This window comes from Hyperolius riggenbachi, chromosome 5, assembly GCF_040937935.1.
Source record: "Hyperolius riggenbachi isolate aHypRig1 chromosome 5, aHypRig1.pri, whole genome shotgun sequence".
Classification (NCBI taxonomy): Eukaryota; Metazoa; Chordata; class Amphibia; order Anura; family Hyperoliidae; genus Hyperolius; species Hyperolius riggenbachi.
In genome coordinates, this window is record NC_090650.1 from 26,132,489 (window position 1) to 26,149,696 (window position 17,208).

Below are 17,208 nucleotides of genomic sequence, written 5' to 3' on the forward strand. Positions count from 1 at the left end.
TATTGCACTGCAATCACAGTGCCTGCCCTGTCATTCTAGCCCAGCACGCTGTCTGCAAAGTTACTGAGCTCTGCTTCTGAGCCAAACGTTTCCCATTTGTTCACTTTGCACAACTACGGAACAGACAGCCTATAATGAGCAGCACATTCCAGCCAGTACGTGTGCTCTACACATATCTGGCAGTGGCACCCATGTCCCCTCTCCCATCTACCTGTCCCTGGCTGTGCAAGGCTGGCTCCCCTCCAACTGAGCGATCCATCTCTGCTCTGCTTCCAGGACCCCCCTACCTGCTGAGGGGGCGTGCCACGCCTGGCTCCACCCCCTTTGTGAACCGAATCGTTCATTTTGATGATTCGACTCACAAGAGATTCAAAACAAAGATCCGAATCATTCATGATCCGGACAACACTAGTTCCCAGTTGTATATGCACTAGTAAAGGGGGAGGTCTCCTCTTGAGAGCTGGAAAGAGCCTGCTATATTAAAGATAAGCAGCAGCAAACAAGTCAGCAAGTAAGTATTCTGGTACCAGCATTCATCACAGATTTGGGGAAGCAAGAGACAAATTGTCTAATACTTGTTTTCACTACGCCTGAACTGCACCCACAGCCGCAAGCCATTTATAATCCGTATGGGTATTCAGACCCCACCCACATTTCGGGTACCTGACCTGATGCAGGCCTTTACATTAGGGTGACTATGGTAGGTTTACATTGTGAGCTCCTCTGACAGTCAGTGACATGACTATGTACTCTGTAAAGTGCTGCAGAAGATGTCACTGTTATATAAATACATGATAATAATATACAGTAGTAGGACATTACACTATGAGTATGATAGGATTAGATTGTGAGCTCCTCTGAGGACAGTCAGTGACATGACTTACTCTCTAAAGCATTGCAGTGTTATATAAATACGTAATACAGTATCGCCCCCCTTTTGAAGATGATCCCCTCTCTTCATGGTCATGCACATCCTCATTGATGCCATTGGAACTTGTCATAACATCGGCCTGTCTTTTCTTGCACAGTGGACAGTTAATGGGCAGCTTCGCGTTGGATTTTTCACCACCCGAGCCGTCCCACCAGGGGCAGAGCTGACCTTTGACTACCAGTTCCAGAGATACGGGTAAGAGGCAGCAGAGACAGCCTGACTGCATGTTAATAATTGCATCGTTTGTGTTATGTGGAGTCACACTACAGGCGCTTTCAAAAGTTTATAGTTAAAGTAAACCTGAACTGAATATAAAGTTTACAGTAAACTTGTGGGATAGTTAAGGGGAACCTAAAACCCCACTGCAGCCATCCTGTGCCCGCGCCATCACTACGCTATGCACCAGTCCCCCTCTTTCAGCTGGGCAAGTTGATGGCCACTGTGCATGCGCTATCATGCAAGCATGTACTCCCCTCACCACCGCGCTATAGCCCCCCGAGATGAGCGACAATATTTATTGCTATCTCAGCGGAAAACGTGGGAGAGGGATTCCCTGTTCAAAGCGCCTGCCAGGGGCGTTCCTGCAGGGTTTCCGGAGCTCTCCCTGGCCGCGCCCCTTTCCACTCCTCCCCCGCACGTGCTGTGAATGAGAGAATTCAAAGTGAAAGTATGCCATTCCGGCCCACAGAAGCAGCGGTTTTGGAGGTTACCTGACCGACTCAGCTCCCTTGTATCAGGTAGCCTACTTGTGTTTGTTTGTTATTTCATGAACCCACCTTGGGCTCTCTGCAAGCCAACCTCCACTAGAGGTGGCAGCAGTAGCTCTATAGCCGACCCATCTATAGGTGGGAACAGCTGCCCTTCACCCGACCACTCTTGAGACAAGAAAAGTGGCAATTCAGCCAACCCCCTCTGAAGGCAGCAGCAGTGCTTTTGACAACCCCTCTAGAGGAAGGAACAGTGGCCCTTCAGCCGACCCCTCTAGAGGCAATAACGATAACCGACCACCACTGAAGGCAGCAATGGTGCTTCTGACGACCCCTCTAGAGGCAAGAACAGCGGCCCTTCACTCGACCACTCTAGAGGAACAGTGGCACTTCAGCCAATCTCTAGAGGCAGCAGCGGTACTTCTGATGACCCCTCTAGAGCTGAAACTAGCAGCTCCTCCCCTTCCTTTAAATGTTTTCAAAAGTTTTCAAATGTTTATAACAGGGATGTGGAGTTGAAGTCGGAGCAAATTTGGGTACCCGGAGTCTGAGTCGGTGATTTCCTAAGCTGAAAAGTCGAAGTCTTCTATTATACTATGGAGTCAGTCAAGGAGTCACATTTTGGGTACCTGGAGTTGGAGTCGGTGGTTTCATAAACTGAGAAGTTGGAGTCTGAGTTGGAGTCGGAAGATTTTTGTACTGACTCCACAGCCCTGGTTTATAAGTCATCATTGCTGATCTTGTCTGTTTAGACAGCTGTAGGGAAACGCAGGCAGCAGTACAAACCTGCTGAGTTCTGAAGCCTTCTACACATTATCCAAGAAGTAAAAGTGGTTGGAGTTAGCTTCTGTAATATTGATGCCAAGGTTTTTGAAGCCTCGGTAAAGCTAGAAACCAGTTGGTAGAGGTCAGAGTTTGGTGGCTTCTGCTATAATTGGATGATGTCCCTTTGCTGCTCCCATTTCCTGTTGTGGGCAGCTGATTCCGTTTTTCGTACTTTTATCCCGTTAACTTTGTTCTCCAACCCTTCACAGGAAGGAGGCTCAGAAATGCTTTTGTGGAGCTGCCAACTGTCGGGGCTACATCGGGGGAGAGAACAGGGTGAGCGTCCGGGCAGCTGGAGGGAAGATGAAGAAGGAGAGGTCCCGCAAGAAGGATTCGGTGAGTTTTATGGTTATTGGGGAGCATCTAATGTCACTGCAACCATGGAGACTTCTAGAAGGGCATCCCTGGAAAATTGTCCAAATGATCACTATTGATAGCAAAAAGGGTAATGATTTGCACCAAAAGCATACACCAATAATATACATCGTAAAGTGTACCTGAGGTGAACCTCAGGATAAAAACCACATACTTTCCTAAGAAGAGGGAAGCCTCTGGATCCTGTAGAGGCTTCCAATGCTATCCTTCTTTGCCGCTAGCAGACCCCTCAAAGTAATCTGATAAGGGCTTGTTGGATCGTTGATTGTGGCTGCGCACCTCTTCAGAAACAAGCTCGGCCGTACTGTAAAACTGCACACATAGTTGAAGATGAGCACAGCCTGGATCTTCTGGAGGGTCTTGGCGAATAGCGGTGAGGAGGACAAAGAGCTCCTACAGGATTCTGGGGCTTCCCTCTTGGGCAAGTATGTATTTTCTTACCCGAGGTCCATCTTGGGTTCTCTTTACAGGATAACTGTACCCATCTACAAAACAAGTTACGTACTCTCCTAAATAGAGGGAAGGCTCTGGCTCCTATAGAGCTTTCCCGCTCCTCCCTCTGTCTCCTCTTTCCACCATCGGGCCCTTATTCATATCTCCTGGCTTTCAGAAATACGCGGGTCTCTGAGTACTTCTGAAGATGAGGCGAATGGTGCCCATACACCATGCAATAAAAACATTCGATTTTCCTGTTTATTCGATCTAAATGATTGAATCGAATGAAAGTTGAAAAAAAAATATCCCTTTTTTTTTTTTTTCGAGAAAAATCTGATCGGACATGCTGGAAAAATCCCGATACGTAGAAATGAAGGAGGCACTCAATTGGCGATTAAACTTGCGTTTATATCAAAGCTACTTTGATATAAACGCAAGTTTAATCGCCAATTGAGTGCCTCCTTCATTTCTACTTATCGGGACTTTATTGTGGATTGGTGACCCACAGAGGGATTGTGCACCGGCGGACTAGGTGTGTGCACCTAGTAGTGAGCCCTATCAGCTTTTTTCTACAAATGCTGGAAAAATCTTTCTATTCGATCTAATGGAATAATCGAACTAACTCTAATCGGAAAAAAATGAAAAATTATACCATATAATTATACCATATATGGGCACCTTAAAGAGAGTCTGAAGCGAGAATAAATCTCGCTTCAGACCTCATAAATAGCAGGGGCATGCCCCTGCTAAACCGCTGCCATCCCGCGGCTTAACGGGGGTCCCTGATCCCCCAAATCCCCTTGGTGCAGCGGGGGAGTGCTTCCTGGTTGGGGCAGGGCTAACCGCCGCAGCCCTGCCCCACGCGCGTCTGTCAGCGCGTATCTCCGCCTCTCCCCTTCCCCTCTCAGTCTTCCTTCACTGAGAGGGGCGGGGGAGAGGCGGCGATGCGCCGCTGATAGACGCGACTGGAGGCAGGGCTGCAGCCGTTAGCCCTGCCTCCAGGAGCGATTAAGTCTGCGACCAAGTGTTGCAGTGGGGGGTTTGGGGGTGAAGGGACCCCCGTTTAGCGGCGCGATAGCGGCGGTTTAGCAGGGGCACACGTGCCCCTGCTAATTTATGCTCGCTTCAGAGTCTCTTTAAGTCCTGCGCATATACACTAGTTTGCTCATGCGCAGTGCGGGCGCCTCTTGTCTTGTCTGAGGTACTCTGAGATCACTGCAATGGTGGCCCGGTGGTGGAATGATGGGACAGAGAGAGGAACGGGAAGGCTCTTGGGATCCAGAGCCGGAGCAGTGCTTTTCAGCGCAGGTAGACTTGGGTGCAGCCGGCGCCACCATAGACTATAATAGGAATTACTTCTTCTATAGCGGCGCTCAGTAACGTCGGCGCCGTAAGACGGGGCTGAAGTTGCTTTTAAAACACAATAATTCAGCCTCCAGCAATAGCTGGAAGCCAAATTATATCATTCCCCCACTATCCATGGCGGCCTGGAGGAGGAATAATAATGAACACAGCTGGGACTTGAGCAGCAGCAGGATCAGCCATATACTGGCTGTACCCTGCGCCCAAGTCTTCCTGCGCCAATTTCAAATGTATGCTCTGGAGCCTACCCTCTTCTTAGGTGAATCGGCAATAGAAATGGCAAAAGAAGGCCAATGGATTCCGGCACTCTATACAAGATACTTTATTCAACAGGGCAACATTACAACAGAGTTCAAAGGCCACCTGTGTCAACGGCAGTTTCGCGTGTTGCCACGCCTCCTCAGGACACGCAGGCTTCAGCAATAAAAGTGGGTGGCATTGTAGCTGGTTAACGCTCTTTTATTACGCAGTCTAATACAGAGAAAGTGGTAGACAGGGTGGGTGGAGCCTGACTGCCTCTGAGGAAACTGGTAATCGCAAAACTGCTGTTACGCTCCGCCCACCCCCACTGTCTACCACGTTTTCTGTGTTAGACTGTACGTAATAAAGGTGTTAACCAGCGACAGTGCCACACATCTACCGCTGATACATTGGATCTGTATCTCCAGCACTACTACAGCCACATGTGCAGTGTGCAAGCCAGCATCTATTGCCTGTCTTTCTTCACGTCCTATAATATTAACTCTTCTTAGGTGAGTATGTCACTTTTTTTTTTTTTTCCTCATGTGGGCAGTTATCCTTTTGATATTTTGATCTGTGATTGATAATAAATGCTCACACTCTAGATTGTCCCTAAACCGAGATTACTTTTTTGTGAAGATAAATGCAATCCATTCCATTTAGTTCTGTACACTCCTGTAATTAGCGTATTGTCTTTGTGTTGACTCAGGTGGATGGTGAGTTGGAGGCCCTCCTAGAGAACGGGGAAGGCCTGTCGGACAAGAACCAGGTGCTCAGCCTTTCTAGGTTAATGGTGAGGATTGAGACGTTGGAGCAGAAGCTCACCTGCCTCAAGCTCATCAGGGTAAGAAGCCCGGCCTGTGGTTTAGGTTTAGTGGCTCTTTATACTGACCATTTTCCCGCCAGGCCATGTGACTGACGGTCATGTGACATTTGTGTTTTCTGGCTGCAGAATACTCAGTCGCAGTCCTGCCTGAAGCTCTTCCTGGAGTGTCACGGACTGTCTCTGCTGTGGATCTGGATGGCCGAGCTCGGTGACAGTCGGGGGAACACCAGTAACAGCATGAAGCTGCAGCTGGAGGTCAGTGGATGTGTTGGCCCAGCGGTCAGTGCTGGTTTATAGCCCAGGTGTATTTATTACTCTTACATTTATCATCTGTGCAGCTTTTACACTAACGAGACAAAACACACACCATTTATATTGTGCTTTTTTTTTCATGGCGGACTCACCAGAGCTGCAGCCACTAGGGCGCGTCCTATAAGCAGTAGCAGTTTTAGGGGGAGTCTTGCCTAAGGTCTCCTCACTGAATAGGTGCTGGCTTACTGAGCCAAGATTCAAACCCTGGTCTTGTCTGTCAGAAGCAGAGCCCTTAACCAGTCCAGCCACCTAGCACCTGTGTAATATACCTCTATTATTATTACTTAGCATTTATATAGTGCTGACATCTCCAGCAGGGTTTCCCAACCTTGTCCTCCAGTATCACCAGCAGTGCATGTTTTGTTGAAATCCAGAGGTAGTTAAAGCACACCCGGAGTAAGAGATATACGAAGGCTGACATTTCTTTCCAGTTACCTGGCTGTCCTGCTGATCCTCTGCCTCTAGTACTAAACTAGAAATAATAAAAACACATATATGTAGATAAATTCTTGCTCTACTTACATAACAGATGTATTGCACTGTCCACATTATGATTCCTGTGAATTTTATAAAGGAAAAGTACAGAATCCTATTCTAGACAGTTTCCATCTTGGTTACCTTTGACATCCTGACATCATTTCTCCTCTTGCTTATTGTGTATTCGTTACCCGCCCTCCTCCCAGAGTCTTCAGACACTCCCACTGAGGTCTACACTAGGAAGTGCACTGTCTTATGTCATTAGAAGGAGGGGGAAATAAAGGGAAGAGGAATATATTATAGATAAAAAGACCCCCCAGCATGCAACTGTTTGGCAATGGCAATTAAAGGCCATTTGTAGATAGAACGGACCATAAACAGTTCATGCAGAGTCGTTATAGGTACAAAAATTATCAAAAATACTTTATTGACACAAATACAAAAAGAGGGTTTCCAAAAAATTACTCTCTGAGAGGCTCCTTATAGATGTGCAAATATCTTCCAAAACAGGAATACAACAACTTAGTGCTATAGAAAAGGCAGGCCTAATATATACAATAAAGTATTTTTGATAATTTTTGTACCTAGAACGACTCTGAATGAACTGTTCATGGTCCTTTCTATCTACAAATGGTCTATGATGGGTCAGGTGGATGACTCTAAAAGGGACTAAAAGGTTTTTCCTTTTCCTATATCCAAAAGGAACAAATCCCAAATATACTATTAATGGCAATTAAAGGGCCAGTGCTCCTAAGATATGTGATAACTCCAAACCATAACGGCAGAAAAAGTTTTGAATGCGGGATTAGCATCTTTATCACTTAATACATTCAGACCAGTTGCTGTTGAAATTTGGTTTTTATGGTGACAATCCCACTTAGTCATCGACCCTGAACAAGCATGCAGCAGATCAAGTGTTTCTGACTCAAGTCTGACTGGATTAGCTGTGTCCTTAAAGAACACCTTTAACGGGGGAAAAAAAAAATTCCCCTGGGGAGTACTTGCCTCGGGAGGGGGAAACCCAGGTGCATTAGGGGCCCCCCGCTCTGGTGGAAATAGCAAAGCCTGATCCTGTCTGCTCTATTGTGCAGGCACGAGGCATGTGCGCTTGCACAGTAGAGCGGATCTGATCTGCCTCAGCTGTTTCTGCCGGAGCCCAAGCATAAATCCGCTAGTGCATATTTGTGCAAGCTGATGAGTTTTTTGGGGGTCTCAGCGCTGGATCCCCTCTTCTGCGGAGGATGGGGAAGCCACTTTATGATCCAGAAACTTCCATTTCCCGAGGTAAGTACCCCCCAGGGGCACTTTTTTTTTTTTTGTACAAATACACCTTTTAAAGTGAAATTGAAGAAAAAAATGATATAATTAATTGGTTGTGTAGTACGGATAATTACTAGTACATTAGTAGCAAAGAAAATAGTCTCACACTTTTATTTTTAGTTATATTGGGGTTTTTTTCTGTAACATGCATCAATCTCTAATACTTGCAATTTACACACTACTCAGCATTCTAAATGATTTCAGTCATTTCACAGAGCAGGCTATTGAACTTTTGAACTTTCCTCTGCAGAAAAAAACTAAATACAGTGACACACTTGAGATAATAATTTTCAGAAGACAGAGCTCTCTGCTACTTTGTAAGTGGCAGAGCTCACAGAAGCTCTTTTGCATAGATAACTGGAGTTTCTTAGGCCCCGTTCACACTTGCGTTTTGGCTTGCAAACGGTCCGGATCGTATCAGGACCTGATCCGGATTGGAACCGTACGGTTCCGATCCGGATCCGGTCCGTTTGCATCAGGCATGCATCCGGATCTGTGGGGTTTAAAAACAAAAAAAATAACAATTACCTTGGGGTCTGCAGAAGGGGCACCTGTAGAATCAGGTCCTCCACTGTAGGCCTCACCTCCACCTCCGACATACTGCCAAACCGCTCCAGCAGAGTTAGTCACTGCTGCCCATGTGTCCCCATCCGAAATGGCCGCTAGAATCCGCATAGGAAGTGGGGTAGAACGTCAGGTGTTTGTATCCTGTGTGTTCTGTGCTTTCCGTTCCCCATAGGTTTCCATATCCGGATGGTGCAGTCATAATCCGGTCCGGGTGCGTAGGCCGGATGATCCGGACCCAAAAAATAGCGCATGTTGGAAAAGCCTCCGGAGTCCGGCTCCGGTGTGTACGGAACGTACGCGTGTGAACGTCCGCATAGACTTTGCATTGCTATGCGGAGCGTACGTTCCGTCTGTACAGTATACGGTCCGGATCCGATCAGGCGGATCCGGACAGAAAACGCTAATGTGAACCAGGCCTTAACTCTTCCTGTACTGGAAACAATATTAGACTCCTATCTCTGCTGCTAATGGTTTATTTCTTAGCCGTACTACACATACAAATCCTATCATAAGTTTATTTTCAATTCAGATTCCTTTTAAGAGGCATTCTCCTTTTAAAAATGATGGGAGAAGAGGTGGTCTAGTAGCAGATTGCCAGTTCTTTATACACTAGCCTAGCTTTCTTGAAAGAGGTTCAGCAATGAGAGCTGCAGGCTCAGGTCTCCCTGTACTAAACTTATCAGCCTTCTTTCCTCTTCTGCCCAATCAGATCATCAGAACTCTGGAGCTCCTCCCCATCCCCAATAAAAACATGCTGGAGGAGAGTAAAATCCTGCCGATCATACAGCGATGGGCTCAAACCAAGATGAGCATTCCATTTTTCAGCGAGGGGGACGGCTACTCCAGCGAGAACACCTCTCGGGCGCACACCCCACTCAACACACCCACCAACACCCCCGATCCCGCCCACAAGCTAAGCATAGAGATAGAAGGCGAGACGCCCAAGAAGCTGGTCCTGCGCCGCCTGAAAATCGTCAGCGAGAACAGCATGGACAGCGCCGCTTCAGACCCCACCAGCGAAGTGGAGATCAAAGAGGTGACGGTAAAACCAGAAACGCCGACCATCGATGAACCAAAAGAAGGGGAGAAACTGAAGGAGGAGATAAAGGGGGAGGAGGTCCCACAAACGGCACCAATCACAGAAGACCAACCAGCACCCGCCATCAAGACTGAGGAGGAGCCTCCCACAGAAGGGAGTAAGGACTCTTCAGCTGGACCAGAGGTCCCCGACGCAGAACCCAAGGACCCCAGCAGCCTGAAGGTGGAAGAGGCCTCTGCAGTGGAGACCCCATCTCAGGATGAGGAGGAGGGCATCTCCGATGTGGAGAGCGAGAGGAGCCAGGAGCAGCCAGACAAGATGATTGACATGAGTGATCTGGCGTCTAAACTCCTCGATGGCTGGAAGGATTTGCGGGTAAGAAACCTTGACCTTCTGACCTTCTGCCCTGCTGGGTTATTACAGCTCCAATCCGCTGAGTATTCTCCGATAGCAGCCAATCATTGCCCTGACTCCGTTAAATTTAAAGGGACACTTAAGTCAAACAAAAAAAATGAGTTTTACTCACCTGGGGCTTCCAATAGCCCCCTGCAGCTGTCCGGTGCCCTCGCCGTCTCCCTCCGATCCTCCTGGCCCCGCCGGCAGCCACTTCCTGTTTCGGTGACAGGAGCTGACAGGCTGGGGACGCGAGTGATTCTTCGCGTTCCTGGCCACAATAGCGCCATCTATGCTGCTATAGTATATATCATATACCACATAGCAGCATAGAGGGTGCTAATGTGTCTGGGAACGCGAAGAATCACTCGCGTCCCCAGCCTGTCAACTCCTGTCACCAAAACAGGAAGTGGCTGCCGGCGGGGCCAGGAGGATCGGAGGGAGACGGCGAGGGCACCGGCCAGCTGCAGGGGGCTATTGGAAGCCCTAGGTGAGTAAAACTCATTTTTTTTGTTTGACTTAAGTGTCCCTTTAAAGAAAACTTTATAGCGTAGATACCAGGGCTGTGGAGTTGGTACAAAAATCCGACTCCTCAGTTTATTGAAACCACCAACTCAAAATTGCTCCAACTCCTTGACTTCTACTCAACACCCCTGGTAGATACTTTCATAAGGTTTGTGTACTAAAAGGATTTTGTTAATCTATTTTATATGTTTTAACCACTTTAGGACCATGCATATTAAAATGTACGTCCTGCCTATGAATGCTAGTTTGACATATTGTAGATTGTTACTCCAGCATCCATATGTACTATGACAGCTGACACCTTCTGGAATGAATGAGTCATTTTTTGATTGGCTCCTGATCACTGGGATTGCATAATTATCGCTTAAAATCCTAATTTCCACCTCTATTTAGCACCCCTGCAGTGTACCGAATAAATAATCTACATCATTTTGACATCTCTGCTTCGAAAACATGGATCAATCTGTTTCTGAAAGTTTTACTGCTACAGTTTGAGATATTTACATATTTTTGGTTGAAACAGTCAGAAAAGTCAGGGTTTTTTTTTCTTTTTTTTAAGTATATCATCTCTTAAAAACAGAAGAAAATTTCAGATTCACTATAATTAAATGATCTCAAAAGAAAGCCCTATTTGTCCTGAAAAAAACAAGACTAAATATGTTTGGGTAGACTAAAAATTGCTCAAGATCTATTAACTTAAAGTGAACCAGAGACGAAGCACCCTTGTGTATTTTACCATAGAAATCAGTGGGAACATTAGAGAAAACATTTACCATGCTCTCTGTTCCATCCTCACTGCTAAAAGTGTCTGTTATCTAGCTGAGATAAGAATCCCGGACTGAGCATTGAGTCTGGCTTTGCTATAATGACTCAGCTATAATGATTCCTGAGCAAAGCCAGCAGGGGGCAGGCTTGGACTTGAAAACACCAAAGAGAACACAGTCTCAGCTATAATTATTCTGTAGCAAAGCCAGACCGACTGCTTAGTCGGGATTCTTATCTTAGAGGTGATAACAGGCAAATTAAACAGAGAACAATGTAACAAAGAGCAGATTAGGTGTTTACTGTCATGTTCCCACTGATTTATAAGGTAAAATACATGAGGTTGCTTCATCTCTGGTTCTCTTTAAGAAAAGGCATAGCAGAATTGTGAAAATTGGCTTGGTCCATATAGCTACATTGTGAATGCATACCAAATTATTGCTCGATTTTGGAGCTACATCGGCCAGCTAGATTGGCATGTTTTATACATTTGACCAAACGTTTACTACAGTTTTAAAGCTTATCAAACGAACCTTCCCCCTAAAAGGGCCCATACACCTAACTATTTTCCCACCGATATACAGCAGATTCGATCACTGTGATCGAATATGCTGTGAAATTGTTGCGCAAATGCTGACAGAACAATCTATTTCCGTCTGAAATCAATCGTTCCCGTCGAGCTGTCCGTGCGGAAGATTTTGCTCGATCACCAGCAGATCGGGAATGCGTCGATAGCGGCGTTTGAATGACCAACGCTAGCGGCAATACATTACCTGCTCCGCCGGCGCTAGTCCCCAGGTCTCCGCTGTCTTCTTCTCCGCGCTGGGTTCCGGCTGGCTTCACTTCCTGTCCCTTCAGGAAGTTTAAACAGTAGAGCGCCCTCTACTGTTTAAACTTCCCCCGGCAGGAAGTTCAGTGAAGCTGGAGCAGAAGAAACCGGCGTAGACCGGGGGACTCGCGCCGGCCGGATCAGGTAATGTATGCAGGGGGGGCGGCGGTAGCGGCAGCTCTGCAGATGGTGAATCGATTTCATGCTGAAATCGATTCACAATCTGTTTGCAGTAAAGGCAGCCGTACGATCCCTCTCTGATCAGATTCGATCAGAGAGGGATCTATTTGTTGGTCGATCTGATGGCAAATCGACCACCTTAAAGAGAACCCGAGGCGGGATTCTTACATCGCAATCGCCATACAGAGGCTGGGTCTGCCTATAGAGCCCAGCCTCTGTTGCTATGTAGCTTCCTACAAAGCCCCCCCTGCGCGCTGAGGGACCCCATTAATCACAGCCGTGCTGTCGACACGCAGCATGTCGCAGTGCACTGTGTTTATCTCACTAATGCCAGTCTCGCCGCTCCCCCGCCTCCTGAATTGCTCCGGTCCCCGCCCACGTCCCTTCCCTCGCCGCTGATTGGCGGGAAGGGACGTGGGCGGGGATCGGAGCGATTCAGGAGGCAGGCCAGAGCGGAGACTGACATTAGTGAGGTAAACACAGCCGCACAGCGCGGCTGTGTTTTATGGGGTCTCGCAGGGGGGGGGGGGGGGGGGGGCTTTGGGGGAAGCTAAATGGCAACAGAGGCTGGGCTCTATAGGGAGACCCAGCCTTTGTATGGGGATTGCGATGTAAGAACCCCGCCTCGGCTTCTCTTTAAGGGACATCTGTAAACTGTGTGAGCTTTTTGTGGGGCAGCATGCATTTTACTTGCCTACGCAAAGCTGTTCTGACAACTTGATGATAAAGATATAATATCTTGGATACACGCACGTTGGTTTTGCCAGAACTGAAAAAAATAGCAGTGTGTTCGTAAAAGGTCGGTTTAGGGATTTAATGCGCCAACCTTATAGAACTTAATCATTTATAGAACTTTGTGTCATTAATTATGCAGTATACATGTAGTATACATGTACAGTATCAATGATGCAAATTTTTTCTGAGTTCATGCATTAGTCTGTACATTGTTATGCAAATGTAGATTGAAAATGGACCAATCAAATCCCACCAAGGTTTAAATTGATTGGTCCCTTTTCAAGCTGCATATATTTGCATAAAAATGTACAGAATACTGCATGGACTCAGGCAGCACGGTGGCGTAGTAGTTGGTGTTCTTGCCTTGCAGCGCTGGGTCCCCGGTTCGAATCTTATCTCCTGTCTTTAATAACGTTTCTAGAGTTGTTACCATGGTGATGAGACCTGTAGTATTCAGGAAACATTTTACCTCAGGCAAACCTAAAGTTAACTCTTCTGTCTTTAAGTTAACACTCCAATCCTTAAAATAACTCCAGCGTTAAAGACAGGCCAAAGGCCTCAATTCACTAAGATCATGCTGGAGATAAGGCAAGAGAAAACTTACCTCCACACAGTAAGTTATCTTATCTCTTCATTCCTTACGTTACCTCCTCTGTAGTTAATTTACCTTCTCTGTAGTTAAGTTACCTCCTCTGTAGTTATTTTCACACGCAGTTAATTAACAGCCTGTCTTTAACGCTGGAGTTATTTTAAGGATTGGAGTGTTAACTTAAAGACAGAGTTAACTTTAGATGCTTACCTGAGGAAAATGTATGTGTGCTCTAACACCAAGTTTTAACCCTAGCAAGTCTTGCTCTGCAAATCTGGTTCAATTGGCTATTCATGAGGCAATGCTCATGCAAATATGCATTTGCTTTCGCACGCCAAACTATGCAGGGTCAAAAAACGAATACCGCAAAGCGGTCGCCCTGCGGGAATTAGTTCATGCCACATTAGCACTATCCAGGATCGCCACGGGGAGGCTTCCCAATGCCCCCATACAACCGGGGGACTGCGGGGTCCCAGGCACTCTCACCACCTGGGAACCACAGCATCACCCCCCCCAAGCGTGGCCAGCGCCGAGGGGAGCCGTCCGCTCCAGCCTCCCAATATTAAAAACAGGCACTTACCTTAACATCCATTGCGTTCTGCTACATGCCCATTAACTTGGGGTCACCACATGAGAAAGGAGTGAAACATGGGTCACCCCAAGCTTTAGAGCTCAGGGCTGGCTCACACACAACACTCCAGAGTTAACTTTAGGTTTGTCTGAGGTAAAATGTTTCCTGAATACAACAGGTCTCAACACCATGGTAACAACTCTAGAAACGTTATTAAAGACAGGAGATAGGCTTAGTGAATTGAGGCCAATATACACTGTACAGCGCTGAGTAATAGGTTGGCGCTATATAAATACTAAAATAAATAAAAAATAAATAAAAAAGGAACTCGGAAATATTTGCATCTCATTGATCATCCCTATATAGATGATTAGCACACTTAAAGAGAATATCCAGCCTGAAAATAAAAATGCCTGGGTCCTCCTGTACCTTGCCGGAAGGCAACTGATTTGGGGTCTCTGGGGACAACTTTGGATGGGGGGGGGGGGGGGGGGGTGGAGAGAGAGACAGCGCAGGTAATTATAAATATCTCTTGCATGAGGACTGAGGAAAGAGTTTGGAATAGAGGCTTGTTTTACTGCTGTGTAGTAGAGAAATGACTGTTCCGTAATAAGGGATGACAGTGTGAGGACACTGTTCCTGCAAGTAGAATTGTGTGCTACATCAGTCACATACAACACTTTCCTGCCAATCTGAAGCTCCAAATAATTCTTGCCCGGCGTTCCTAGTCATTTGAAAGTATTTATTTTGGACACATATCTATATCATCCTATGTTCCTGTGATCTTTCCCTCTAGGAAGTCTATCGGATTCCAAAGAAGACCCCAGCAGAGAAGGAAAACCGTACGTACTCTGTTCTGCTCCACTAGATTATTTTCCTGAAATAAATCGATGTTTTGTAACTTTTAAAACTTAACACTCAACAAAAAAATTGTGTGTGTCTCTGTGTGTGTCTCTGTGTGTGTCTCTGTGTGTGTCTCTGTGTGTGTCTCTGTGTGTGTCTCTGTGTGTGTCTCTGTGTGTGTCTCTGTGTGTGTCTCTGTGTGTGTCTCTGTGTGTGTCTCTGTGTGTGTCTCTGTGTGTGTCTCTGTGTGTGTCTCTGTGTGTGTCTCTGTGTGTGTCTCTGTGTGTCTGTGTCTCTGTCGGTGTGTGTCTGTCGGTGTGTGTCTGTCGGTGTGTCTGTCGGTGTGTCTGTCGGTGTGTCTGTCGGTGTGTCTGTCGGTGTCTGTGTGTCGGTGTCTGTGTGTCGGTGTCTGTGTGTCGGTGTCTGTGTGTCGGTGTCTGTGTGTCGGTGTCTGTGTGTCGGTGTCTGTGTGTCGGTGTCTGTGTGTCGGTGTCTGTGTGTCGGTGTGTCGGTGTCTGTGTGTCGGTGTCTGTGTGTCGGTGTCTGTGTGTCGGTGTCTGTGTGTCGGTGTCTGTGTGTCGGTGTCTGTGTGTCGGTGTCTGTGTGTCGGTGTCTGTGTGTCGGTGTCTGTGTGTCGGTGTCTGTGTGTCGGTGTCTGGGTGTCGGTGTCTGGGTGTCGGTGTCTGGGTGTGTGGGTGTGGGTGGGTGTGGGTGTGTGTGTGTCGGTGTGTGTGTCGGTGTGTCTGTGTGTGGGGTATGTGTGTGTGTCTGTGTGTGGGGTATGTGTGTGTGTGTTGGGGGGGGACGCCGGCGCCCTGGATATTCCAGAGGCTCCCCCAATCCTAGACTCCTTTGCTGCCTGCTTGGACCCTCTTCAGCTGTGTGGCCACGCTTCCCTCTGTGTTTGATGTTTGAGCACTGCTGGGGGGGGGGGGGGGGGGGTAGTACCTAAAAAGAGAAGAGTACATTCATCTTTTATTTTTGTACTCTTTATTACTATTAAAGTGGATCCGAGGTGAACTTTTACACATTGCATAATTGAGTTCCTTTCCTATTGTTTTTTTAGGACATTCCTCAAGCCAAATACTTTTTAGTTTTTGTTTTAATACTCTAATTCCCTATAAACTAAACAAGCCACACCCACAGGTTTTCAGATAGCCAAGGCACTATCAGGCCTGAAACACACCAAAGGAGTTTTTCTGAGCGTTTTGAGTTTTTAAATCTGCTGCTAATGTTATCCTATGTGTCTGTGCACACTGGAGCAATGAGGTTTTGTAAAAAAACCCATAGCATTACATTGGGAAGAGCTTTTAGAGGTTTCAAAACCTCTTCCCAATGTAATGCTATGGGGTTTTTTACAAAACCTCATTGCTCCAGTGTGCACAGACACATAAGATAACATTAGCAGCAGATTTAAAAACTCAAAACGCTCAGAAAAACTCCTCTGGTGTGTTTCAGGCCTCAGACAGTAGCAAGGGCTTATGGGAGCTCAGTCTGGGCAGGAGGAGGGGGGGGGTATTACTAGCCAGAGATTTCAGAGGCAGAGGGGAGAAGGGAGGAGGAGGGGGGATTAGGGTCAGTGTTCTCCCCAGAATTTTTTTCCAGCCGGGTGGCATAAAAAAGTAGCCGGGTGGGGAGATATGAGAGAATGCAGGGCCGGTGTTTCTTTGAGCATCTCTGCTTACAGCATAAGAGGAGGTGAGCTGATGACAGCCGAGTGCTCACCAAAACTAGCCGGGTGGAGCACCCAGCTAAAAGAGCCTGGGGAGAACACTAAGGGTTTTTTTTGCTCAAGATGCAGATAAGCCTGCCTCTGTGTAATGTTTACAAACATGGCTGCTGTCATCACAGGAAGAAATAATCATTTTCTATTAAAGCTGTTTGCAGCTAGATTTGCTGTGTAAATGATCTAAACTTTAGAGAAGATACCGTATATACTCGCATATAAGCCGACCCGCATATAAGCCGAGGTACCCACTTTTCCTTCAGAAATCAGGAAAAAGTGGTTGACCCCCATATAAGCCCCCTCCCCAGTATCACCCCGCTCCCCAGTATCACTCCCCTCCCCAGTATAGCCCCTTCTAGTATAAATAGCCAGGTGGGCCCCCAGTGTGAGACAGCACCACTCCCCATAGCCAGATGTGCACCCACATCTCTGCTAATTGTCAGTGCCACTCACGTCTGCTTAGCTCCCAGTGGCCAGCCTCTTCTTGATACAAATCCAACTGAAAATTAGGGGCATTGCCAAATACAGATCTTTCACACCCTGGAATTTGGACTGTCAAATGACTGTTGCTGATTGTCTAGTGAGTTCTGCTATAAGGGAATTTACTCCAAAGTATGATTAAGTGAAGCTGGACTCACC

The 17,208-nt window shown here is 46.9% G+C and overlaps 1 protein-coding gene across 2 annotated transcripts in view; it reads left to right on the forward strand.

Moving 5' to 3' along the window:
* SETD2 (SET domain containing 2, histone lysine methyltransferase) overlaps positions 1–17,208 on the forward strand; it is a 109,772-nt gene that overhangs the window by 52,664 nt on the left and 39,900 nt on the right. For both annotated transcript variants that reach the window (XM_068235213.1, XM_068235214.1), the window contains 6 exons: positions 1,029–1,126; positions 2,673–2,799; positions 5,585–5,719; positions 5,828–5,956; positions 9,087–9,791; positions 14,797–14,842. In XM_068235213.1, coding sequence (XP_068091314.1) covers positions 1,029–1,126; positions 2,673–2,799; positions 5,585–5,719; positions 5,828–5,956; positions 9,087–9,791; positions 14,797–14,842 — 1,240 coding nt within the window. The remainder of the gene's footprint in view (positions 1–1,028; positions 1,127–2,672; positions 2,800–5,584; positions 5,720–5,827; positions 5,957–9,086; positions 9,792–14,796; positions 14,843–17,208) is intronic.